At 30.0% G+C, this 27,570-nt stretch overlaps 2 protein-coding genes across 6 annotated transcripts in view; one reads left to right on the top strand and one right to left on the bottom strand.

The window, feature by feature from the left end:
- The window catches only part of LOC126763540 (pantothenate kinase 3), a 32,641-nt gene extending 12,771 nt beyond the window's left edge, over nucleotides 1-19,870 (bottom strand). Inside the window, exons 1-2 of one of the 5 annotated variants that reach the window (XM_050481122.1) lie at nucleotides 19,052-19,870; nucleotides 295-473 (exon numbers count right to left, since the gene is read on the bottom strand). In XM_050481122.1, the coding sequence (XP_050337079.1) occupies nucleotides 295-473; nucleotides 19,052-19,106 (234 nt within the window). In that variant the 5' untranslated portion in view covers nucleotides 19,107-19,870. Of the gene's footprint in view, nucleotides 1-294; nucleotides 474-3,473; nucleotides 4,088-11,946; nucleotides 12,588-19,051 lie in introns of those variants that run through there. The other 4 variants (XM_050481124.1, XM_050481121.1, XM_050481123.1 and 1 more) reach the window with 4 other exon arrangements.
- Nucleotides 19,871-20,199: 329 nt separating this feature from the next.
- LOC126761129 (charged multivesicular body protein 7) lies at nucleotides 20,200-22,109 on the top strand. Its single transcript, XM_050477075.1, has 4 exons — nucleotides 20,200-20,853; nucleotides 20,915-21,128; nucleotides 21,187-21,396; nucleotides 21,456-22,109. The coding sequence occupies exons 1-4, from the start codon at nucleotides 20,323-20,325 to the stop codon at nucleotides 21,950-21,952; spliced, it is 1,452 nt and encodes a 483-aa protein (XP_050333032.1). The 5' UTR covers nucleotides 20,200-20,322; the 3' UTR covers nucleotides 21,953-22,109.
- The last annotated feature ends 5,461 nt before the right edge of the window (nucleotides 22,110-27,570 follow it).

Here is a 27,570-nt window from a genome sequence, read left to right as displayed (position 1 = left end):
CCTTCACAATAATACTGCAAATACTGAAATTCCACATTTTGGCTTCAATTCATGACCAACCTCTAAATTAAACACGCTTTGGCACATGTAAGTAAGTCTAGTTCAACTACAAAGTCAATGACTTCAAATAATACAATAGAAAGTAATACTCGTATGTTTAGCTTGAAGCGGAAGCAGCCAACCATTTTTGACTGTTATATGGCGCTAATAACTAAGTAAATATTACTTAAATGTATGACAATATGCAATATGCAGTGTGTGAAATAAAGCACTACGTCTCACTCACGCACTCACCTGTAGATGTGTATCACGATGTCCTGTTTTGCCGTAAGCAGAATTTTTCGTCAAATAACGACGTATATTTCGTAGAATTTCAGCCTCTTGATCCTGTTCGTCGGGTGTTATATCCTTTGGTTCAAAGTAGACTAGCTTTGTAAGTGTACCGCCGATATCCATGCCGAACCAAGGCATTGCTGTAATTACAAATAACAATGAAGGGATGTTAGTAACACTATATATATATTTACACATATATGAAATATATGAAAGGCAACATAAATATGAATAATTATTGTGGTACAAATAAGGGGTTTGCAGATATTTATGTTTGACAGTTTGGCTAGGAATGCATTCTTTTCCAATAATTAATGCGATGTCTACACTATGCCCTTCGTTTGAAAGTTGCAATGTTAAACGTACGTCAACATATTGCTATTTTTAGCACTTTGTGAGGCAATTAAACAATTTATCACATTTTTTACAATTTGTCATAACATATGTTAAAATAGATAACAGTATTGACATTTAAAATATATGTTTAGTAAGGTATAAAGTAATATGCAGCTGTAATTTGAAATTTGAACCGTTTAAATTGCCATAAAAATAAAAAATTCAACAGCAATTGCCAGTTTATATACACTTTGGAAGTGGGAAGTAACAAATCAAATATTTATTTAAATAAATAGTAAAAAAAAGGAATAATATACATATAACACATATGTTTTTAGTGTAATAAAAAAAGCTGTGTATAATATATTAATGCATGGAAACTACAAAAAAAAAAATAGTAAAAGGTTTTACCGACTTTTTTGTTTTTATTGACACTTAAGCAAGCTTTGAGTTTATGTATGAAAGTTTTTAATATAATTATAAATAATCGCTGTTATTAATATTGCACATGACTAGTGTCATATTCATTAATATAAATAGCTTAATTGAATATTAAATTAATATTCCATTTTTTTATAAAAACGATCGACAAACTTCCGTTTAACCGGTACACATATTTCGTAAATATTATATACATACATACATATATGTATGATAAACAAAAAACTGTCAAACAGTAATTGTTAAGTATTCTTTATGCTGAGAAAACAGCTGATGTTGTCAACAGAGCTATAATATGATGTTGTCAAAGTAATAATTTCTGAGAGCGGATAAAATATGCGAATAAGTAAACAAAAAATCTGTTAAGTCTAGTCAAATAGTCATGCTTGTTAAGTCTTCGCTATCTTTATGTTGAGGAAACAGCTGATGTTGTCAAAGTACTGAGAGCGGATAAAATATAGCGATCAGTGTAATGACGATGTTGACAATAATGACTTATTCGGCAGCACGAAAGAAGAGGAAGTTTTGAAATTGCGTTTATTAAGTCTTAATTTCTTAATAAAATGTAAATAAACATTGACATGACATGACATTTTATTTCATAAACGCCACGCCTTGTAAATATATATTAGGCAGCAGTTAAAACTATCAAGTGTGATTGCTTTAGTATTTGAATTGATAAGTGAAAAGTAAAATGTTGGCTGATATGATTAACGCAACATCAGTAATTTCCAGTTTATTGCTGAATCATTTTGTAATCTACGCTTTGGAGGGAATGGCAGAACTACATACATATATATATGTATGTATATAACATAGCAATTATTGAGGACAAAAAAGAAGAATATTAATATATTCAAGCTAATATACTATATATAATAATATTAGGTACTATCTTTGCGAATTTAAAAAAAAAAAATATTTTTTTATGTAATTTAATTTTGGCAACTCAAAATTAGAACTCGAATCACTCATATTTGAAGAATAATTTAAAAATAAAGGATTATTATACACAATAACAAACAGTTGTGAAGCAATGAGGCAAAATACAAATAATTTATATAGTCAAAATACAAACATAACCTCAAAAATAAAATTTTATAACATGAACAAGGCATATTTAGTTTGGTACAAAGTTTGTAACACCAAGACGTATGTAAGTCCCGGATACCCTATAATTTACCAGGTATTAATACGCCGCATTCACCAGACTTGGTCGCTTCCGATTACAATTTGTTTTCATCGATGGGACACGCATTGGCTGAGAAGCACTTCGATTCCTACGCAGAAGTCGAAAATTGTGTATCTGATTGGTTTGCTTCAGAAAAACGAACATTTCCATTGGCATGGTATACACAAATTGGCAAAATATGTAAAAAGCTATGGTCAATACTTTAAATATTTTTTTTTTTACTTTCTTTACGTAATACATATGTAGATACTATATAATCACCGTGACCAGCTGTGTCGATTTAGTAATATCCGTCTGCCTTTGAGATATCGATCTGAAATTTTGCACACGGCCTTTTCTTAGCTTTTCGAACTGCTCATATGTCGGAATTGCCGATATCGGTCCACTTTAGCATATAGCTGCTAAACAAACTGATCGATCAAAATCATACATTGTGACACAAAAGCACCCGGAAATTGTAATTAAATTCCCCGGGTAGATGATGTTTCAAAAAAATGTATTTTGTTAAGTTCGAATGATTTTGGCAGATATTTTGTTTTGGGTATGAAATACTTTCTTGCTCGACTTGTCCCGATAAAGCTGAATTTTTACCGTACCGTAAAGAGGTCTCTTTGGTTAATCTTGAGAGAGAGCATGATGACTGCCGATGAGACATGTGTTCATGAATTTTGACATGCAAACAAGTCATCAATCATCGGAATGGAGCCTGTTTTCAGACGATCAAAGAGACAAATTTGCTGGAGGAGCTGAAAGCCATCCCAAAAAGTGCTTATGAAGTGTTTCGAAAACTGAAAAAATCGTTGGTATAATTGTATTACATATGGTGGGAATTACTTTGAAGGCGACAAGAGAAATATTGATTTATAATTAAATATTTTGCGTTTTATTTATAATTTCCGGTTACTTTTTTGTCACAATGTACTCTTTTATGATTAAAGAAATGCATGTAAAAACGGATTTTTATACATTAATTTTTAAAAATTAACGACATTTGTAAATCAATAACTCGAAATATCACTGAAAGCCTCTGTTAAAATCAAAACATAACCTCAAACTTATAAATTTTTATTATCAGAACTACGAAGAAATAATATAATCCATCAATAAATAATAAACATATAAAAATAAATGTGAAATATTAACTAGCGATATGTATAAAATCAGTACTAACAAAAATCACCTGTGCGTAGAAGTTCCAAAGCAGCTTCTAAATGCATTTTTCGCTGCGTTCACTATTTTCTATGATTTAAAATTATTTTTATTTCACATATGCATTAAAATAATATGCATATATGTATGTACATACATATATAGATTTGCATAACACTCGAGGAAATTCCGCAAACACTTCCTTTGTAGCAAAGCCGCGAGAAACACAAACAAACAGACGGCTGTGCGAATGTGCGCGCGAAATTATGGTATAACTTATCAATAGATGATCGTTAGATTAGCCGACAGGCGATTATAAAGCGTAGACGTAAAATGCGCGGATTTATAGAAATACAATTTATAAATGCAATAAAAGCAACGCATATGCAACTCGCTCCCAACAACAACGCTACGTTTCATACGCAGCAAATGAATATTTGAGGTTAGCGGCGCTTTGAGTGAGTGTTTGTGTCAAATACAACAAATTTTCCAGTCCATTTACAACGAAACAACAAATCACAGACAGATATTTAAAGAAGAAAGTTTTTTAAAATTGACATTTATTTTTATTTTAGGTTATAAACATTTCCCATTTCTAAAAAATAAACATCACTTAATGTAGCACAGCTTTTGTACGCGGTCAGCGACAATTGACAACTAAAATGTGTTAGCAACACGGCAAAAGCACAGCGCTTGCTTTTTCACTAAATACAGTGTTGTGCATATAAATGTGTATGTGTGCAAGTATATGATGAACGCGGCCACACGTAAGGGCAATGGACAGTAAATATCAACTACGATATGCAACTATATACATATATTACATACATACATACATATGTTGTCTTTTTAATGGCCAACCTGTTAGCAATTAAAGAACTCTATTAAATGCGGACTAAAGTAGAAAGGCAGTAAATCGCACAATGGTGAAAAGTGCAGCACTTGGAGATATGATGTATATATAGTATATAAATATATGTATGTATGTATATACACATATATAAGTATGTTTATACACCTATATGGTAGATACAGTTGTATTGTAAGCGAATTGGCATTTTGATAATGAAATGTTGATAAGGTTTCTTATCAAATCAATGATTGAATTAGAAGCAGCAGCGCAATAACTAGTTATTAGACGCTAAAAGGGAATACAAATCGTATATGCAATAAAAACAGCAATAAAAGACTTATTGCTGTATACGCAATGTATACTTGTCAACAATATATTACATAAAATAAGAAAAAACGCTAACTTCGGCTACACCGAAGCTGTAATACCCTTCACAGTTGCATTTATTATAGCTTAAAGCGTATAAAACAAGTAACAACGTTAACTTGGGTTGCTACGAATCTTTAATAATCTTCTCAAACAAAAGTTTTCATACATGAACTTGATTTTCAGCAGTCAGTTTGTATGTCAGCTATAGGCTATAGTGGTCCGATTTGAACAATATGCTTAGAGATCGTAACTTTGTTTTAGACAATAATCCATGACAAATTTCGTGAAGATATCTTGTAAAATAAAAAAGTTTTCCATACAAGAACTTAATTTTGAAGAGTTAGTTTGTATGGCAGCTATAAGCTATAGTGGTCCGATCTGAACGATATGTTCGGAGATTGTAACATAGTCTTTTACAATAATCCTTGACAAATTTTGTAAAGATATCTTGTAAAATAAAGAAGTTTTCCATACAAGGACTTAATTTTGAACAGTCAGTTTGTATGGCAGCTATATGCTATAGTAGTCAACAATATGTTCGGAGATTGTAACATAGTCTTTTACAATAATCCTTGACAAATTGCAAAGATATCTTGTAAAATAAAGAAGTTTTCCATACAAGGACTTGAGTTTGAATCATACAAGAATTTGATTTTTATCGATCATTTTGTATGGCAGCTATATCCTATAGTGGTCCGATATCGGCGGTTCTGTCAAATTCTGTTTCTTGGTGAAAAAACGAGGTGAGCAAAACTTCAGATCGATATCTCAAAAACTGAGGGGCTAATTCGCGTACATACAGGCAGACTGACATTACTAAATCGACTTTGTATATATTTTATAGGATCTCCGATGTTTTTTTCTTGGTGTTACAAACTTCGTGGCAAACTTAATGTACCTTGTTCAGGATATAACTATACATTTGTCTTGTTAATGTAATAAAATGGAGGTGTTCATATATTGGACGTATCTACTATATGGAAAATGTATTCGCGTAGCTTCCGATCTACAATCTTTAATCCAAAAAAGCCTCAATCATTGTAGCTTCCGTCGTAAAAATCTGCTCCTTATTTAAAAAAAAAATATGTTAAAATCAAATAAGAACTATAACATCGAAATATATTTGAACCTATTCTATAACTTAGACAATAAACCAATGCGAACTTATACAGTAATTAGGATACAGCTTTCAGTAAAGCGCTCTGATAAGTATACGAATGATTTTTTTCTGCTATGAAAGTTTTCCATAGAAAATTTTGTCGTCGAAATTTGCTATCCCAGTTATACATTTAGATCTAAATAAATTTCAGTCAAAAGGCCCTTAATACAACATTTATTTTCATCGACACTGTACACATATCTACGTACAAAACAAAGTAGCAACACATGTGCAATGATCTTAGACATATCAGCATTTGTCAGCAAAATTAAATACACAAATATTATTTAACGAGAGAAAAAAGAAAAAGAAAGTGTCAAAGTTCGGATTACGGATCTGATTAGCTTTAATTAAAATATATATAGTGCTTATATATTTAATTCATCTCCACCGAAATCCATATGTTAAATGGTGTAGCTGCTTGAATTAGGTATAGGGTGCCTTTTTTAGAGTTTTTAAAAAGCTTTTAGAGTGACAGCTGTCAAAGTAAACTCATATGTATGTTTGATATTCATACAAGGTGCGTTCCAAAGTAAACAGGACTTAAAAAAAAAAGAACAAAAATCAATTTATTTTATTCAAAATAGTCTCCTTCTGCTTCAATAGAGCTTTTTGCACGGTCCAAGCCTTTTGAATGGCCTCTACGTCTGCATAACGCTTTCCTTTCATGAACAAATGCATTTTTCCGAAAAGGAAGAAGTCGCACGGTGCCATATCAGGTGAATACGGCGAATGGTTAATGATTAAAATGTGATTTTTGGTCAAATAATCGGTCACAAGCGTCGATCGATGAGACTGTCGTCAGGCAATTTGTGCGGTCAAAATGCGATATATCGATGTTTTGGAGATGTTCAATTCCATTTCCATGAATATCAATGATGATTTCGGCTGATTTTTGATGAATTCACGCACAGTTTCGATGGAATTTCCGGTGCTCACGGATTTTGATTTGTCCACATGTTGATCGTTATTTATGTCCTCACGACCACTTTGAGAACGTTGAAACCACTCACACTTTGGTAAAAGTTTTACCAATTTTAAAACAAAATTTAATATTGGCTCTTTGTTCGAAGCTCATTTTCGCACCGATAATACAAACATACTTACACTTAAAACGCAATAACCTCACTTCCAATCAATGAAATGTCATGAAATTCTCACTGAACAATCGATAAAGATAGCAGACTCACCAGTCGACATATAGATGGCGCCACCAGGGGCGCTAGATTCCTGGTTACTTTGGAAAGCACGTTGTATTTGGTAGAATTTGGCAAACATCAGATTGGTCAAAATTTTCGAATTTGGAATACGAGCGAATCTATGTACATAAATAAACCGTAGTCAAGCGCATTATGTTCTATGGAGTTTTTATATGGTGGAGGGCTCCAGAAAATACCACACTTGCAAAGAAACTCGAGAGCGTTCAAAGGGCGAGGATTATCAGCATGTGTGGTGCACTAAGGACCACTCCAAAAATGACATTTAACGCCATCTTGCATATATTGCCCGTAGGCATCGTCGGAAGGTATATGGCTGTGAAAGTTGCCCTCGGACTCAGGGAGTCTGGGTTCCTTAAAGAACACGTGTCTAAATACTCGGAAATCCTCATCACTTTGATTTTATACCGGATGACTTGGATCATGGAGTCGCCAAACCGAACTCTGGCGGCTCTTTCTCCACCAATATACCTGCGAGGGAGTGGGTGGGAAGAAGCCGTTGGAGGAGAGGAGCAGTGACTTCTTTACAGATGGATCAAAACTTGCGAGGAAGGTTGGTGAAGGGGTTTACTGTCAGGAGCTTTCTATCAATTCCAGCTTCAGACTTCCTAACTACTGCAGTGCCCGAGGTTGCAGTCACTCAGGTACCACTAGATTTACTGCTCCGAAGTCTTCAGAGAAGTAACCATCCACTCAGATACCAGAGCGGTGACACTAGCGTTGAACGCATTAACAGTGCGTTTAGGGCTGGTCAAAGAGTATCTAGCCCCGCTATCAATAGTATCGAGTGCCTTAGTTAGTGACTGGTATGGGTGCGAGGCCATAACGGAATTGCAGGAAATTGCAAGCTGATGAGCTGGCAAGGAAAGGCACCCTACAACCGCTTCGGTAGAAGTGCTCCCATATCCTCTTGTGTTCTCCAAGATCGATCGCAAGAGATCTAGTGATATCTTTATAAGGCTAGTTTCTAACTAGTTTTGGGGCTTTTAACAAGCCTTTGCCCTATTGGCGTCCCCGCAGTAAGACTGGGAATCCTACCAGACGCCATCTGCAAAAGCTGTATGGAAGAAGATGAGGTGGAAATAACGCCTGTGAAAATTTGTATTTGTTACTAAACGTTTTGTTAATTTTTCTTTTCTTCTATGGCCTCACAAAGACTAAATATAGGAGCCATATAACCTAACCTATGTAAATAAACTATCCAGGCTCCATTTCATTCAAAATAGAGACAACTGAACGATCGGAATCAAGTTTTTTTGAGAATGTTGTCAAAACTTTTACATGAAATTTTTAATACAAATCCATGAACTTCAATTTTGGGAGAAAGCACCTCTTTTTAGAAGATTTTCAAATCGCACTCCAAGGGTAGGAAAATGAATGCAGACGCAGACACTAAACTAAATATTATTATAATTATTCCCGTACAATTGATGAGAATTTTGCATCGCAGTTTCTCCTCAGCTCAATTTATGTTTACTTGTATATGCAATCATTACTGATGACGTGTGTTATTGATGTGGTAATACCGCGTACGTCAATGTAGAATTTAATATGGCACCATAACTATGAATTGCCATGACTAAAACTATTGCTTTATTCATGCAGATCATATTGACAGACTTACGCCTAATAAATATTTTGTATATTTTTGTTACACAACAACCGTTATAGTTAAACGTATAAAGTTATAACACCTTTATGCAAATAATTGTGGGTATAAAATAGTATAGACATAGCAAAATAAAATGTTTGATAAGTGCTTTACGACCACTCTGTACTTTGATACTGAGAGCAATAAATACATTTGCATAACCGAATTTTTTCGCATGCTAGTTTAATGCCTATAAATATTTTTTAACAAGTTATTTTTCAACAATTAGCAAAAAATAACTGTAAAATACGTATTTCAACAACTAAGAGAAATAATATTAAAAATATATTAATGTTCGGTAAAAATGTGTGCGTGCACACGCTGTGTTATTGTTTATTATGATTCGTTGTTAAATATAATACATGACTTTAAAATTTCGACTAAAATCAAATTCGCAAAATTCGTTGTTTACAAGTGTTCTCAGACTCAGACTGCTGATAATCAAATGAATTGATGGAAAAAATAAAGAAGACGGAAAATTTCATTCAGCAAGAGCAAATTGTAGTGCTGGGCAAATAGGAGCATCCGCCAGTGCAATGATTCATATTGAGTTTTGTTTAAATTATCATTCCGGCACAAGCGTTCAGGCGGTGGCTGCGTGCTGCTGTGAATACAAATACAAATAATCATACGATTACTGGAATAGTACTTATAATCTTTCAGCTTATTTGGCAAATTTGCATGAGACAATGTTGAATTGAGAAGTGCCTATATAAATAATTGCGAGAGGAATTTAGCTTCGATGATATCAATGGTTTAGTGCAATAAATAGCAGCATTAAATCAATTTCAACATTTTTTTTATTTTTCTTTTATAAAATTAATTACCGTTCTTTTTTTTAAATCTCAAATGGTATTTATAACAATGTTTAATTTTATAAAGGGTTAGGAAAGTTGCATTATCTAGCAAGAATTAAATTTTGTAAACTGAAATAGTGAAATTTCATTACCTTAGAAAGTTGTTACTTTATTTAAATATAGACAGGTGAGTTCATTACACTTTCACTGAAGCTACAAATCTTTAATCAGATCTCTGAACTTAAAAATTTGGCAATAAAAGCGAATTCTTCCAAAATTGAGGTTCTACCGCCTAAGGATATGCTACAAAAATGCGCTAATATTTATAAATTCTTGTATATTTCTGTTATGCTAGTATTTATATATTCACGTATATTTGTGTTTCCGTATTCATTCAAAAAAGAAAGAAAAGTCTCTGAGCAGGCTCTTTTGTAGCCCCGAACAGATCATAGTAATTTTTCTTTCAGCCATAGGAAGTAGTGCCAAAGTTGGGAGACTCTGTGGCGATTGGAAAAGGATCACTGAAGCCAAGCGATCCTGCCAGATTTCAGAGAAGTAGAAGAGACAAACGGTAACTGTCGTTGAAATATTTTAAGATGCTAGTACCTAAATTTTGTTTTGAAAAAGCATTTTTGTATGTCAGAGCATATTTTTATTCAGAAATATCCACAAAATAAAGTCCTCAAGGCGAGTCGCCGCAGATTGTTTTCGTTGTTGACTTGAGAAATATGACAAAGACATGTTATGAATTTGCCTACAAAATTTGTCGAAATTGAATATAATTCGAAAATATTTTCGAAAACACTTACATATTTCTTTGCAGAAAAGGTCAGGATTTGAATTTTTTTATTTTTCAAACCTATGTAATATAAACATAAAACAAATTTCATTTCAAAATTTGTCGAAAATGATTTCGAAAGCGCTTATTTTAATCAAAACTTTCAATCCGAATAGTAACACAGAATACAGGCCTGAATCTGATGATGAATAAAATTCGAAAATTATTTCGAAAGCACCTTTTTGGATCCTTTAAGGATCAAATATCGTATATTCTTAATTTTCGAACCGAATTGGAACACAGAACATAAGCCTGAGGACACTTACATATATTCGATTTCGTCAGTAGTGGATGTTGAATAATGAAATTCGAAAATAGTATCGAAAGCACTTGTTTCGATACTTAAGGTGTCAAAAATTGAATATTTTTAATTTTCAACTCGTATTGGAAAACAGACTAAAGTACTGAAATAAAAGACATTTAAATTTCACTCAGACTAAAGTGGTTATTGATGAATGAAACTCGAAAAAGTTTTTGAAAGCCTTTTTTCGATTCTAAAGTTGTCAGAAACTGAATATTTTTCATTTTTAAACCGAATAGAAACACAGAACTCCGGCCAGTATTTTATTTAAAAATTTGTAGAAATTGAAATAGTGAATAAAGTTCGAAAGTGATTTCGAAAGCACTTATGTCGATGATAAAATGGTTAAGATTTAAATTTTTTACTTTTCAGACTGAAAATCAAGACACAATGAAGGGAAAATCATTTCAATTCAATTTTGTCAATAGTGGATGTTGATGAATGAAATTCGAAAATAGTTTCGAAGGGACTTGTTTGCTACTTTAGGTGCCTGAAATGGTATATTTTTAATTATCAAACCGAATTGGAACACTGAAACTACAGAGTAAAGTGGTTAATTTTGAATAAAACTCGAAAATGTTTTCGAAAATCCTTATTTCGATCCTGAAGGTACCAAAAATTTAATATTTTTAATTTTCAAGTCGAATAGGAACACAGATCTGAAGTGAAAATAATATCAATTCGATTATGACACAGCTGGTTGTTAAACTCGAAAACGGTTTCGAAAGCACCTGTTCTGCTGCTAAAAGGAGTGTTAGGGCGAAGAATTTTATGTTTTTAAGTTTTAAATCAAATTTGAAATATGATTTAGATGAAAATCAACATCGTAAAAAGTGATCGTGTCGAAATTCCTGTTATTTTATGTTTTTGAAAAAAAATTACTAAAAAAAAATCGCTTTCTTCTATTCATTGATAAAATTTTGTTTTAAATTTCCACATTCAAGTTCAACCAGATTATAAAATAGCTACAGACACCGAGTCGATGGCTTATCAGCAAGTACTGACCTTTGTTCGGCAGGGGAAAGGCATTGGCTGGCGAGCGGAACGTGCCATGCAGTGCACACATGAAAATTGAAATTTCATGAGAGACAAAATGAATTTTAAAACGCATTGCTTAATAATATATATGTATATGTACATATATGTACATATATAAATATGTGTATCAAAATATTGTAAATTAGGTGCAGTGGACCTTTGAAATGCACTCCAAGCAGCACAGACAGTTCAACAACTTAAAGTAGGCGCGTTATTGTATTTGTTGTAATTTTTTTGATATTTTTCTTTTTTTTTTTACAAATAAAACTCACACATAAATTCATCAAGTTCACCACTCAGCTGCTGCGCTGTCCGCCCATTTTCATACTCAACATTCGACGGCGTTGAGACGCGTTCCAAGGCGTCCGCCCAATGTTGTGAACGATTGTCGGTGGCAGTTGATGAGTCATTGTTGCTATCCAAATGATTGCGCTTATCAGCCGGCAACTCAGCGTCGCATTCGCATTCTGGTTGCTGTGTGGACTCGGCCAGCTGTTGTTTCTGCTGTTGTTTGGCTGCTGAAAATTTCCACGAAGCACGCCAAGAGTTGCGTTTGGTGAGCACGGCCGGCGCTGTGCCATTTGTGGGCGACGGTGATTTCTTATCACTGCCGCCGCATATTTTCGGCGCAATGCTGTAGTTGTGCAATTTGAAAATTTTCAAATTTACGGAATATTTCGAGTCTTTCGCGGGCACTTTCATTTTGTGGTTAAAACTAGCGACTTTTTGTTGAATAAAATTTAAAAATTGTTATTTTTGATTATAAATAGCAGCTACGTTGTGTAGTGTAGCCGTATGGTAGAAAAATATCACAGTGAAAATTTTTGGAATAAATTGTTATTATTTTTAATTTAAATTTAAGTAGTTCTTGCGCATTTTAAATGCAATATTGTGGGAAAATTATTTTTATTCGAATTTTTTTATTTAACAAATTTTTGGTTTTTTTTTTAATTTTAAATAAATGTTTATTATTTTTAATTTAATTGGTTTTGTTGTAAAAATATTTTTTTGATTCGAATTTTTTCATTTAACAAATTTTTGGTTATTTCTATTGTTTTGGATTAAACTTTTAATATTTTTTATTTAAGAGTTTTTAGTTTTTTATTTTTAATGCACATTTTTGTTGTGAAAATATTATTTTTATCCGCATTTTTTATTTAACAATTTTTGGTTATTTTTATTGCGCCAGATGAAAAACATAGTTATTTGTAGTATTTAGTTTTTTTATTTGGAATCTTTTTAAATGTTTTTGGGATTTTTATATGTTTTGGAATTTAAAATTTTTTTTTTCAAAATTTTTGTATATTATTCTTTTAAATGTTTTTCGTATCTCTTTAATTATTCTTTAATGCAAATCCTTTTCTTTTATTTTTATTGCTTTTGGTTATTTTTATTTTTTTGGAACTTTTAATAGTTTTTAGTTTTTTACTTGCAATAAGTAGTTTTAGTATATTTTAAATGCAACTATTTGTTGTGAAAATATTATTTTTACTCGTTTTTTTATTTAATAAATTTTTGGTTATTTTTATTTTTATTGCGCCAGATGAAAAACATTTTTTTGAATTTTTAATTTAATTTTAATTTTTTTTTTTTTGAATTTTCTAAAGGCTTGGGAATTTAAATTTTTTTTTTGGAAATTTAAAAATTTTTTGAAACCATATAAAATTTTTAGAATTTTTAAAAATTTTTATTTAAATTTTTTGGAATTTTTAAAATTTTTGTATTATTTTCTTCTCACTTCAATTATCCTTTAATGCAAATTCTTTCACAAGCCTCGTATGCTTGTTTGTTGTTGTGTTGTTTTGACATTAGACTTTCACAAAATATTTAAAGGAAAATTTTCGCCAACTTTGCGCAACGTTTCGCGCGATCTATGTTGTTCCAGCGTTTCAAATGCCAATTATACTCTATTACATGTTGTGTTAGCGGTTGAGTGTAGCGATTTCTTTTATTCGCAATTTCTTTCGCTCAAAGTCACACCATTTGAAACACGTTTGGTTATGACTTTTGTCTGTTCAACCACAAATGGCTTAATGGAAACGTAAAGACGACTGTTCGCGAGCGCGCGTGCTGAACATTTGAATGCGCAACGATCATGACATGGCTGGGTAAGCCGGGCACGCTTCAAGTAACTACACATAATACACAAATAAATATATGCATAGGTATAAACAATTTACATATTTATATGTAGGCTTATAAATGCAAATACATACATTGGCTTATATACATTTTTAGTTATTCAAATGCCTGCAAACATATGCACATACATACATATGTATGTATGTGTATAAGGTAAAAGTGTGAGATTAAGCAAGCAGCCGAAAGAGCGCGAGCGCCCAGCAAAATGAGCTGATTTTACATGCCACTTTTTTGTATACTAAACTCTGGATATGGATTATGTATGTTAAGGCTTGTTCGTAGGTTCTTCCTCACAAATTTTTTGTTTTACGCTCTTCTGTAGGTAGCTACAGCATTTTTTCGTGCGTTTATTTTCCTACACATATGTACATACATGCACTTACGTAAATACACAACAAATTATGTATGCATGTTTACTTTTCTACTTGCTCACCTTTGAGGTGATCGGGTTTTACGAAGTTGTTGTATAAACAATAAAGATGTTGGAGTTAATGACACAATTGTGCACTGGTTCGCTGCGACCTGAGATCGCAGCGTTGTTTCCGAGTACATGAGTAACGAAATATACGAAAACATGGAAAGAGTATCGGCACGGTTAAAGTAAAGATAGTTTTTGGGGTAAAATTTATGATGAGAGTATATACTGGTGTTTGCTGTGAATATGCAAGCTGCTTGAAAATATTTAAAAATTGTCGATTAATAGTAGTAGGTCCTCAAATTTGTGCAGGTGCGTGAGTCTAAACAGGTTTTTGGGAAGTTGTGATACCGTTAGGTTGCACTATGGTTATGACTGTATATACATATTTGGTTAAAAGGTTAGGTTAGGTTAGTTCACTTAAGCTATCAAAAAACTCAAAATCGTATCGTATGTACATATGTATGTATAAACCAATTTAGTGCTTTATGAATATATGAATGGCATATTTTGAGGTTAGAAAAAAATTCAAAAAGATGAATGCAGGTGATGAGGGTGTGCAAAACATATGCTTTTTTCAGAAAAATTTTTTTTTTCAAAAAATACAAAACATTTTCGGAATAAAATTTTAAAAATTAAAAAACAAATAACTTCAAAACACACCTTCCAAAAAATTTAAAAAAATTTCAGAAAAAAAAATTAAAAAGTTTTTTGTTTTTTTGTTTAAATTGAAATTAATTTGTTTAAATTAAAAAGTAAAAAAAACAACAAATAACTCGAAAGCAATATAAAAATTAAAAAAAGAAGAAAAGATTAAAATTTTTCGGATTTTTTTTTCGAAAAAATTAAAAACAAAAACTACCCAAAAAATTTTCAGAATAAAATATTAAAAAACACAAATAACTCCAAAGCAAAACTTCCAATATAAAAAATTTCAGAAAAAATGTTAAAAAGTTTTCGGATTTCTTTTTTTCAAATAACTCAAAAAAATCTTCCAAAAAAATTTAAAAAAAATTAGAAAGTTTTCAGATAATTATTTTCAAATAATTAAAAAAAAAATTCGAAAAATTTAAGAATAAAATATTAAAAGGTTAAAAAAACACATATAATTCCAAAACTACCAGAAAATTGAAAAAAATTGGAAAAAAATTAAAGTTTTCAGATATTTTATTTCAAAAATTAAAAAACACAAATAACTCCAAAGCAAAACTTCCAATATAAAAAATTTCAGAAAAAATTTTAAAAAGTTTTCGGAAATTCGAAAGAAATTAAAGTTTTCAGATTTTTTATTTAAAAAAAATTAAAAGCAAAAACTTCCAAAAAATGTTGAAATTTTATAAAAAAAAATTTTAAGTTTTCAGATTTTTTCAAATAACTCAAAAAGTTTCAGCATAAAAACCTTGATATACATAAGTATGTGCTTTGTATTCTTTCGAAGAATTAATGTTTTTTTTTGAAAATTTGTTTAGCAAATTGATATTTTTTTATTTTCATTTATATATTTAATATCGTTTGAGGACAATAGCAGACCTTATTGAATTTTTTCACAACCAAATTTGTTGTTGTAGCGGCAGAGTTATGTCGAGTTAACAGCCCTTGACCGGATAAAAAAATCCGGGTCCATTCCGGTTACGTAGACCCCACCGTCGTGGGAACGGCAAACTTAACTTTTGACTTTAATCGCTTTACCGTTATATATTTGAGCCTTAAAATCATCTTAAATTTTTGGAATAGCTTTTGTTTGGTGATGGAAGATTGAAAATTGCATTTTCATGGTCTAAAAGGCATGAAACAGCTCAAGCCACTTTAAAAGTTGATAGTCACGAAAAAAGGTTATGTTGTCTATTTGGTAGGATTTCAAAGGGATCGTTTATTTTGAGATTTTGTTCGGCAATACCACAATTGATTTTGACGAGTATTGTGAACAACTGGACAAATTGAGTTATTATTGAGACAGCAAAGTCAAGAGTTGATCGATAGAAAAGGTGTAGTGTTCCAGAAGGTTAGTGCGAGAGCTCATACAATGCTTCAATAATTTTTGACAGTACTCGAATCCAAAGTTAATTAGGTACTTAAGTATATTCCAACGATTAACATCCGCATGAACACTTTGACCTAAAATACTTTAGCAAGATAAGAAAGACACGCCGCCGCCGGCATTTTTGGCTTTCATGCAAGCATTAAAGAAATACACGTGAAAATCAGCCAAAATAAATGCATTATTTTGAACTCTAACATTGGGCTTATCAAAAACATAAACAATATTGTTCGGAAGTACATATGTAGGTGTGCAATTAAAGTAAAATATTTGTTACTAAGCTATTTGAGTTATTTTAAAAATTTCCGCTTCAGCTAAGAGAACAAAGAACAAAGTCTTACTATTTTTGGGGCGAAGGTTGGTGGAGGGGTTGAGCAAGAAATTATTCAGAGGAAGAAAGATTGTATGTCAAAAAGTTGCAAGGAAAGGGTCACACATAAAGAGAAATTGCAAATATATTGAATAGATCGCAAAAACTGGTCTTTAATGCCGTAAAATCTCCGAAAATATGTGAATACGAAGAGCCCTACCACGAAAAACGACGATCAAAATATTGCAAGATTATCGATGTTTAAGTCCACTGCAGCCATTCAAAAAGAATTAGGTGCAAAAATTTCTTCAAGAACAGTAAAAGACGGCTTGTGGAGAAAAATTATTTTGGCAAATAGTCCCTAGAAGTATTCAGTTTGCGAAACGACACATTAATTAGGTTGGCGTAGAAATTGAAAAAAAGATAGTTCAACATCCCATGGTTTGATGACTGTAAATTTAATAATATTAGGAAATCATGGTCATGCTCCCATATGTTGAATGGAATATTCCTTTCATTTGGCATTACTAACAAGACAATGATCCAAAATATACGAGGTTTGCAATAAAAATGTTTTTTTTGCGTTAATTTTTTTTTTTTGAATTAAATTTTATTATTATTATTATTTTTTTCTTTTAGTTAAAAATTTTTCTTTTAATATTTATTTTTTTTTAATATTTTTTATTTTGGTTTTACTTGACTATTTAATGTAATAAATATTTAATGAACCAATTCAAAATACTTTTTTTTTTAATTGCTGAGTTATTGTTTACCATAAATACGTCTGGTAAAATTCTGTTGATAGGAAATAATCTCCACCATGGTCAACAATATTTAATAATTGAATTTATTTGTAATATTTATTTTTACACTGTAAAAAGTTTGTGACTGGAAACAATATTTGTGAAAATTAAAAATTATGTAACTTTCGCATATGAATTTCTTAAAATTTAGCTAACTTATTATTATAAAATTTCAAATAACTTTATCTATGTGTTCTAGTGCACCAGCTTTGCGAACTGTAGTGTGCAAAAATCATACGATACTTCGGCTCATTTAATGTGTTTACATACGAACTATTGAATGCAGATTTCTGTATACACACATGAACAAACAAATTAATATACTGAGTGTTGGCTAATCAACGAAAGTTGCTCGCATATTGAACGTCGATTGGGTTGCTCTCTCCAGCTTTTTACTCATATTCCTGCTTTCATGACCGATGTTTTTTTTTTATTCGGCGCGTGTACGAAGTACGATAATACTGAATTAACATGTGTTTAAATGCTAAATATTTCAATAAAATAATCATAAATCATTCAGGTATGTAGAACTTCAAAGTTACGCAGGTTATTAGCAAATAGCTTAGTTTGTATCAAAAATTTCATTTCATAAGGGAATAGTAAAGTGTACTTTAATTTAGTATTTGTCTTACTGACATATGTACATACATACATATATATGTAGATATAACAGAAAGTAGTTCTTGTGAGCTATATACATACATACATACATATGTACAAATGTACTTCCAATCAGAACTTTAATGGTAATTTTTGAAATTAATTTTGAGAAGTCGATGGATTTAAGCCAAAAATCTCCAAAAAAAAACTTGACATAATTACACACAAAATCGCAATAAAAACTTCTTTAGCTTAAACTTAAAAGTCAAGATTTTCGAATTTAAAATAAATGAAAATATGTATGTATGTATCCAAAATTTTTACAAAATAAAAATCGAACTTCAAAATAAATTTATAAAACCAATAATTTTTTAACCGAAGCTTAATTTTGTCCTTAAATAAAAACTGGGTTCATTTTCCTTGTCTGCATTTTGGCGCATATAAATATAAAATTTTACATTAATGGAAGAATTGTCTGACATGTGTGTAAAATCACATAAAACCTTCTTTAGCTTAAACTCAAAATTCAAGATTTTCGAATATAAATTGATGCATATACATACATAGATATATAAACCAAAATTTTTACAACATATAAATCGAACTTCAAAATAAATTTATAAAAGCAATAATTTTTTAATCGAAGCTTAATTTTGTCCTTAAATAAAAACTGGGTTCATTTTCCTTGCCTACATTTAGGCGCATATAAATATAAAATTCTTTATTAATGGAAAATTTGTCTGAAATGTGTGTGCGTGCATACAACAAATGTATTTATTAGCTCGAATTTAAGGGGGAGTAGGGTTTTTCAATACTTTTTAAATTTTTTTTTTAAAGACGCTGACAAAGTTCTGGGTATTGTCAGTTTTTTTCGCAAAAAATCGCGATTTTTCTTTTAAATGTTTTCAAAAAAAAATTTTAAATGTAGAACAGCTCTAAATTTATAAGTATATTATAAGCTAGTGTTTACTTCTATATCAGAATATTTCCATAATATAAACATATGTATGTATGTATGTATATATATTTAAGAAAATGTACTTTTGAAAACAATGTGAATGATACATACTTTTTAAATGCTTACCTTTAGCCAATTGTGATCTGAGCATTTTTTCGTCTTGCATGTCGTTATAATTAGCCAATTAGATTGTTGATCTATCTGCCCAAACCTTTTACAGAACCGGCGTGTGACGATGTTTGCAAATGTAACAACACTATGTAGGCATGTACTGGTGACGTCGTAGCTAAATGGACGAGCAAACGAATACCACACTTTATTTGTTGACGTATTACGTATGTAAGTTGGTAATGACTAAAGATTTCACAAAACAAATCACGGTAATCACAAGTTCAATGTGAAAATCTTGAATATAAATAATCGCGCACAACACACTAGCGATACGTTGTATATAGAAGTTATTTTAATATTGTTTTCAGCTGGAATGGCATACATTCGATAGCAATTTCTTCTACGTAATAAATCGACGCCAGCGTGTTATCAATCGTAACAAAATGATTCAGCGCGGCGTTTTATTGCTTTAATGTATCACCAGCCAAGTAGTTTTCTATTTGCGTTTATTTAGTTTTCTTGTTGCTTCACATTGATTGTCTTGACGGTGACAGGCCTTCGAAGTGTATCTGTTTACGAGCAAAAACAAGGATTCTGTAGATCTGCCGATACAAGTAAAAATACTGTTTCAAGGTTATGTCCTTCTGTGGAAATTGATCAGCCGATGAAGCACCTTGTCGAAAGAATTTAATATATAGGCTCTATTTACACATATATTTTATGTTTTTCTTATTGCTTGATGAAAAACTTTCACACAAATTTCACGTTTTAACTCGCACCCACGAATTTTCCAATGAAAGGAAGACACACGATGACAATTGACCCTACAATTGACAGTAATCAGTTGGTTATATTTTTGTTTGTATCGTTATTTTATTGCGTTAGGTTGTGTTCATTGCGCTTTGTTATCTGCTTATTATTATAATAATAATAATAATTCTTATTACTTCTCATTGGTGTTTTTGGTACATTTTAATAAATTTTTGAGACCTCCTAGAAAATAATTATTGTTAAATATAGTTATTTCATTAGTAAATATGTATTTGTATAATTGGATCAAAAAAACTAACATTTGGTATTTTGATATCGTTAAGAGTACTAAAATATTTTTAGACCTACAATTGCAACTCTGCATATTTGAAAGAAGATATGTCAGTTGAGCAACATTAAAAATAGACGAGTGAACACAATTGAATACAAAAATAAACAAAGCGCAATTAACTAAATCATTGAAGTAAATTTTTAATATAAGTTAGCATTATTCCATTCAAATGTTTTCCTCCACACCATTACGTGCATCAATTAAGGATCGGAATGCCAATAACAGCGATTCAAGCAATGGATTTGACAATTCTTTAGAAAACAGAAAAATCTTTCCATATCCACCTTGTTGGAAGAATGATCTTCGCATGATTGCACTATTGGCACCATTTCGTATACGAGAACTCAATCCAGAACACTACGATTCAAAATTAAAGTTCTGGGAAGATATGATTGCGTTATATTGTGAACACACAGGCACTGGCTGCTTTTGCAAACGCGACCTACAGAACACATTTGCGCGTGGTAATCGAATACCCTCCGGTTTGGACACAGTTTTTAGCGAGATGTTGCACGCCAAGAAAATACGCACCCGTGCAGACTTTGAATATGATCCTGAAAATACATGGGGCGGTTGGGCGATAAATAATTTTGTAAAACTTCCAATATCATGGGGTTGGCAAACATTGAAGAGCAGAATAGGGCTGCAGTCAGAGAATCAAGCAAACTGGCTAGAATATGTTCACTTAGACGTTATGAAGGTTAGTGAATATCAGTAACATACTTGTATGAATTTTGACTTATACATTAATTTCATTATAGAAATTTTGTAAACAATTGCAACAAAGTGTGCTGCAAGAACATCAGGGCGAACTGCTGCATTATGAAAACTTTAGAGAACTTTCGAGCGCTGTTTTGGCTCTTAAAGAGGATTGCCTACTTTTATGTTTGCACGTGTTGCATTGTCAAAGAAAAATTGGAATTGAGTACAAACTAGACGAAAAACAACAACAAATACACTTGATCAAAATACCTGGTGAGTATACCTTGCAACTAGGATTGAAAATTAAAATATTGAAATTAAACTTTTCCAGCAAAAACTGATACAAGCATTGAAATCACTGAGACTGATCGTGCCGTGCACAACCTTAAAATGACACAAGCCAGTTTGTTGAAACAATTGGAAAAATTGGAGGAAGATATAAAGGAAAATGCCGAAAAAGCACGCCAATACATAAAAGAGAACAAACGTCAATTGGCTAAGACTTACTTGCGAAAGAAACAATTATTGGAAAAAAATCATGGTGGATTACATACAAATTTGATTTGGAAAAGTTATTTATTTGCAATGTTTTTATTTTAGAAAAACGTGGCATAGCTTTACACAATATAGAATCACTCATAACCAGCGTGGATGAGGCACAAAGTCATGGACAAATACTCGATGCTTATAAGATCGGTTCAAAGGCATTACAAAAAGCACTTAATGACTCTGGCTTGAAATATGACAATGTCGACGAAGTTATCGCCGAGGTGCGTGACACTATGGAAGCACATCAAGAGTTACAAGATACCTTGGCTAATGCGGGAATATCAGATATTGCCGCCGGTGGCGCAGATGTCAATGATAATGATGCTTTGGAACGGGAATTACAACAAATACTCGGCCAAACGGGTCAAACGCCAATCAAGCCAACAAATACAAATGAAAACGCAAATATAAGCAAGTCTGCAGCCAGCGGCTTACCTAAACCGCAAATAACCGATGCAGAACTTTTAGCAATGTTAGCGGGTCTGGAAGTTGAAGACGGTTCACCTAGGAAAAGCGAAGCGAGCGTAAGCACAGCTGTTGCTGAATAAGTGTTACAAAAGTGAACGTGGTGAATGGGTTGCCAATAGAGTTAAAAGACATTATTGAATTTATTTAATTGCTTTAATATAAGGGTGAATGTTTTGAAAACGTATATGTTGTAGAAAAATTAAACTTTGTCAAAATAAAAACATATTTTATTTTTCATTTTATGTTTATTTGGTCTATATGAAGTTGTACATTAAAACTCTTTGTCCATTTAAAATTTTTTGTTTGTGTACAAAAGACCTACGCAATAAACATACTTCATTATTAGTTACTTTAATTTACCTTTATGATTTTATACTTAAATACATTGTAATCGAAAATTATTATTTTAAATTCAAATGTTTTACGCGTAGGTTTCCTATAGATTAATTTTATTTTTTTATTCAGCTTAATACATGTATACTTGATGTTTGCAGAGGTTTATTATGTTCACATTAATTTCTTGCGATTTATTTTATTAAACAAAATTCATATTTTTATATAATAAAAGTTTATGGTATTAGTAAAAAGTTAATGCGACGGACGAATATGTTTGTAGAATCTTTGACAAAAAATTTGAAGGCCTGAATATAGTAAATTTTTTATCATTTTATTGATATAAGAAATTACTATTTATTGGACTGATTTCGTGTTTTACGAGCATTTTAAGTAAAAGCATCGGAGCGAAAATTATTCTGAAAATTTATTAAATATTCCAGTATAAGTATCAGCTGAGTGTCTACAGAAAAACACAATATTGAGGCAGTTTACTTGCTCGAACATACCCGATGTTTTGCGTGCTCTAAATTGCACTTTCTTATGCTTAGCAATAAAAAGTATTAAGAGTGTGCATATAAAACTAGAAAATACATATTTATGTATCTTACAAGCATTTTTAAGATGAATTTATTAGCTCCAAAATATTTTACTTGAAGTAAGAATTATATTATTTAAAATTTTTTGTTGTTTTCAAAACAATTTATGCACCACTAACGAACGCTATTATATATGGAAATAATCCATCCGCAACAACACTCCGGACTACAACGTTATGCCTCTCGATGTCTTCCCCGGTCTACCGTTGGATGACCTCGATGACTTCTAGATAAGCATTACAACAACAACATGGAAATAATCACTATATACTTTTGGGATTGAAGTCTACAAAACCTAACCATGATCAGCCTTGAAATACTTTAATAATACACCAAAAAATATCAAATAAACATAAAAACTATGTATACTGCTATTATTACACAGACAAATTAAGACAAAATCTTCCAATTTGTTCATCATATTATCCTTTTTATTTATTGCACGTTTACATAATTTCAAGTTGTAACCTTTTCATACTGCAAAATTGTTATTATTACATTTTATTTTATTATATTCAGCTTATTTTCAAGAGTTCAAAGTTCAATTTATTTAGTTTCGTAATTAATACGTAGTAACTAAGAAAAATAATAATTATAATTTTATACAATACAAAAATATGCGCTAAAAATATTTCAGTTTTATTTGTTACACATACATATATCTCTAAATTTATTAATTATATTATTTTATATTAATTGTATGCATGTATGTATGTATATACTAAATATTTGAATTCTCATTAATATTAAAACTAACGCTAGAACAGTATATATGTATATTGCTAGGCCGTATGAGTCGATCGATGTGTGTTGATGTGTACGCTAAGTGTACTAATGTGTGTGTGTGTGTGTCTTTGAATGCGAGTGAGAATTGATTAATCACAATTATAAACGATTGATTGAGTATGTACATACATATGTATGTACGTGCGTATGGGTATGTACATACATAGGTCATATAGTAGTATGTATGTTATTTCGCAGGTTGATTTTTGTTTTCGTAAACGCCTTTTAAAGTTGCTGTTTTTGGCTTAAAAACAAGGGTATAACGTAAGCTAGCACATTAGTTTCTATTAAAACCGTGCCTAAATTATTTTATTTTTCACACGTATGTACATACATATTGCCACCTAAAATGCAAAATAACGTAACATCACTCTTCATAAGTTTACAAGTGAAGAAAAACGAAATAATAGAAACCACTCATATGAAACAAAATTTGAGTTTTGGTTATAAAATGGTTATATGTATGTATATTGGTTATATCTGACAGCGGGAGGTTAAAATTTTATGATACATACATATGTACATATGTACTTATATGTAATATGATGTAGAGAATCGTAAACAATAAAAAAGTCAATTTCGAATTTTTGGATGAAACTTTGTTTTGCATTTTAAGTGGCCATATACATATATAACCTGAAAGCTTTTGATATTTCACAATATATTTTCCAAAGAAAAAATTCTATAAATTTGAAAAAAAATATTTATTTTACAATAAATTTTCTATCTTCGAAGCAATATTTTTTATAAATTTGAAAAAAAAAGTTATTCTTTTACAATCAATTTTTTAACTCCAAAGAAAAAATTTTATAAATTTGAAAAACTGATATTCTAATACAAAATTTTCTCCGCTACAAAAAGGTAATAATAATTTATTTCATAAAAATACTGCTTTCAAAGTCACATACAGTTAAAGTTAAGCAGCAAATGTACTGCATTCAAACATCAAAGTACACCATGTCGTATGCGTAACACAAAATGTATAAATGACTTGTATGAACGCTCTGTACATTGGATAGATAACTTTGAACGCGTATAACTTTTAAAGGAAAGGTTTCATGAAAAAAATATTGAGAACATTTTTAAAGAGCAAAAAATTTAATATTAGAATATCACTTTTTCAAAGTTGTGGAACTACTTGTTTAATGCAAAATGTTACTTGCAATATATATGTACATGGAAAAAGCAAAAAGATTTAGGCATTGAAAATAAGTAGCTTGTTTGGTTTCTTATTTTTAGTGCAAAAAATTCAAACTTTGCCAAACAAAAAAAAAAACACAAAAATAATAATAACAATAAACAGCCTGCGGAAATAACGAACACCCTAATATGTACCTAGCCATGTATGTATGGTACACACACGTTTAGGGACGCACATTATACTCGTAAGCTTGACTTATCTAGCTTCCTACACACCGCTGATTGCTGACACAAGCAGGAAAGTAGCGAAATATATTTTATATAATACTTTTTATTTTATTTTTTTTAATAATTTCTATAGCCGAAAGCAGTCTTTTTGTTGTACTTCAAACAAAATGGGAGTACATTACAGCTGCGCTTAATAGAAACGATTTTAGCATCCAAATTTGTTGCGCAAAATGACTATTAATACTTGCTTTTACAAATTTGTTTTTGCATTTTGTGTCAGTAACCAGCCAACTTGCAGATTATGAGTTTTTTTTATAATTTTTATGCGTGTATTTGTTGAATATACTTATTTTTATGTGTGTTATGTTGTTGGTACTACGGTTTGAAATAACTTATAATGATTTTTTATTTATTAAATTATTATTTCTTTTATTTATTAAATTAATATTTTTTATTATTAATTTAATATTTTTTATTTATTAATTTTGTTTTTTTTATATTTATTACACTATTAATTTTTTTTTATTAATAATATTATATTTTTTATTTATAAATTATTATTTTTTTATCTATTAATTTTTTTTTTATTATTTGATTTTTATTTTAGTTTTTATTAATAATGAAACTTGTTTACTTAATTATGTATTTTTAAATCACTTTTGTTTTGTTTGACATTTTTTATGCATTCTTTGTTGGCATATACTAATTTATTAGCTATATATACAACTATGTATGTATGTATATCGGCATATGTTTTAATGTTTGAAAAATGTTTTTTTGGGCAGATTGACTAGGTTCCGACAACTTTGCTTTGTGCTTTCAGCATAATGTTGACTCAAATAGGTTTACAAAGTTTAATTTGTTATTATGTTGATACTTAGTTAAAAAAAAATAAAAAGAAACATTTCAAATCTTAGGTTAAAAAAATATTTAAAAAAACATATTTTTTTTAAATTATTTTGTAATGTAAGTTCAAATGTAATAAAAATAAAAATTTTGAAATAATTCTGAATTTTTTTTTTAAATCTTTTCAAAATATTTTGAAAAATTTTAAAATATTAAAAAACCAAAAAAATATTTAGAAAAAATTTTGAAATTTTTTTTATTATCTTTTCAAAATATTTCTAAAATTATTGACAATTTTTTTTAAGCTGTAGTTATGTTTTTTTACTAATTGTTGTAGTATTTTCGAACATCGCCCGCGAGTTCGTATTGGGAAACAAATACATACAATATAATACCTAAATTGTAACAAAATTGTTCACTAAAATCTTTTTCGCTAAAAATTTGTATTTATATTATTTAGATGTATTATTCACATATAATATTTTGAATGTTATAAATAAAAAGGAACCTTTCAGGTTAAGTCAGACCAAAAACTTTGTTTTATTTATAGTGTTGTCGTGTTGGTGTTGTATAATTTTAGGCGTAAGCGCTTTTTTGTGTAAACTCAACAGCTTTGGAAAACTGCAGCCTTACTTTTTTTTTTAAATGAGCGCACAAAAATACTTATACTTCAACAAAAATTATTTTTCGGATATTAAAAAAATATATTTTTTTTGAATATTTCAAAAATATTTATTGTTTTGTACCGTAAAGCAAGAAGTTTTTTGTGTAAACCCACAAATTTTAAATAAATTTTTATTGCGAGCCAAAAGAAATTACTAAAAAAATTTTTTTTGGATTAATTTGGAAAAAATACTAGAAAATAATTTTTTGGATATTTCTTTATCCGTGAAGAAAAAGCAATTTTATGTAAAATTAAACATTAAAAAAAATGCGGCATTAATTTTTTTATGCAAGCAGAAAAAGTATTCTGTTTGCATAAAAAATTACTAAACAATTATTTTTTGAATTAATTAGGAAACAAATTTTATTTTAGATATTTTTTATCTGTAAAGAAAGAACTTTTTTGTGTATATCTAAAAATTTAAAAAAAATTGCAACATTAATTTGTTTAAGCGACAAAAAAATTATAATTTAAAAAAAATATTAATTTATCTTTCACAATTAATTTTTAATGAGATTAACGAAAAAAAATTATAAGTTAAAATTTTTTTTTTTCATATGCAAATCATTTATATATTGTATATGTATATGTACATATTATACATATATATTTTGTTTTTGTTATATTTTATTTGTAAAGAATTTTAAGTGTATTTTTTTAATTTTAATACATTTTGTAACTTTTTTCCAGAAAGTTTTTTACTCAAATTTTAAATAAAAATAATTTAGGATATTTTTCTATTCTTAAAAAATTCCATATTTGTGTAAGACTACACACTTAAGCAATTGAAGAAGTTTTTTTTTGTATGCAATCCACGAAAAAAATATTTTTGTTTGGTTAAAGAAGAAATAAAATAATTTATAACTTAAAAAATATATATATTTTTTTCTTTTACCTGCAAACCTTTTTTAAGCGCATTTTTTAATAAAAAAAAAATTTATAATTTTTTATTTTTTGCGAACTAAGACAAAAAAAAATATTTATAACTTAAGCCAAAAGGTTGTTTTTGTTACTTTTGTAACTGCAAAGCCATTTTATGCGCTTTTTCGAATTTTATTACATTTTAACAGTACTGCTTGGAATTTTAGCAGTCCCTAACAAC

Source organism: Bactrocera neohumeralis, chromosome 6 (genome assembly GCF_024586455.1).
Source record: "Bactrocera neohumeralis isolate Rockhampton chromosome 6, APGP_CSIRO_Bneo_wtdbg2-racon-allhic-juicebox.fasta_v2, whole genome shotgun sequence".
Classification (NCBI taxonomy): Eukaryota; Metazoa; Arthropoda; class Insecta; order Diptera; family Tephritidae; genus Bactrocera; species Bactrocera neohumeralis.
This window is presented reverse-complemented; position numbering and strand designations above follow the sequence as displayed.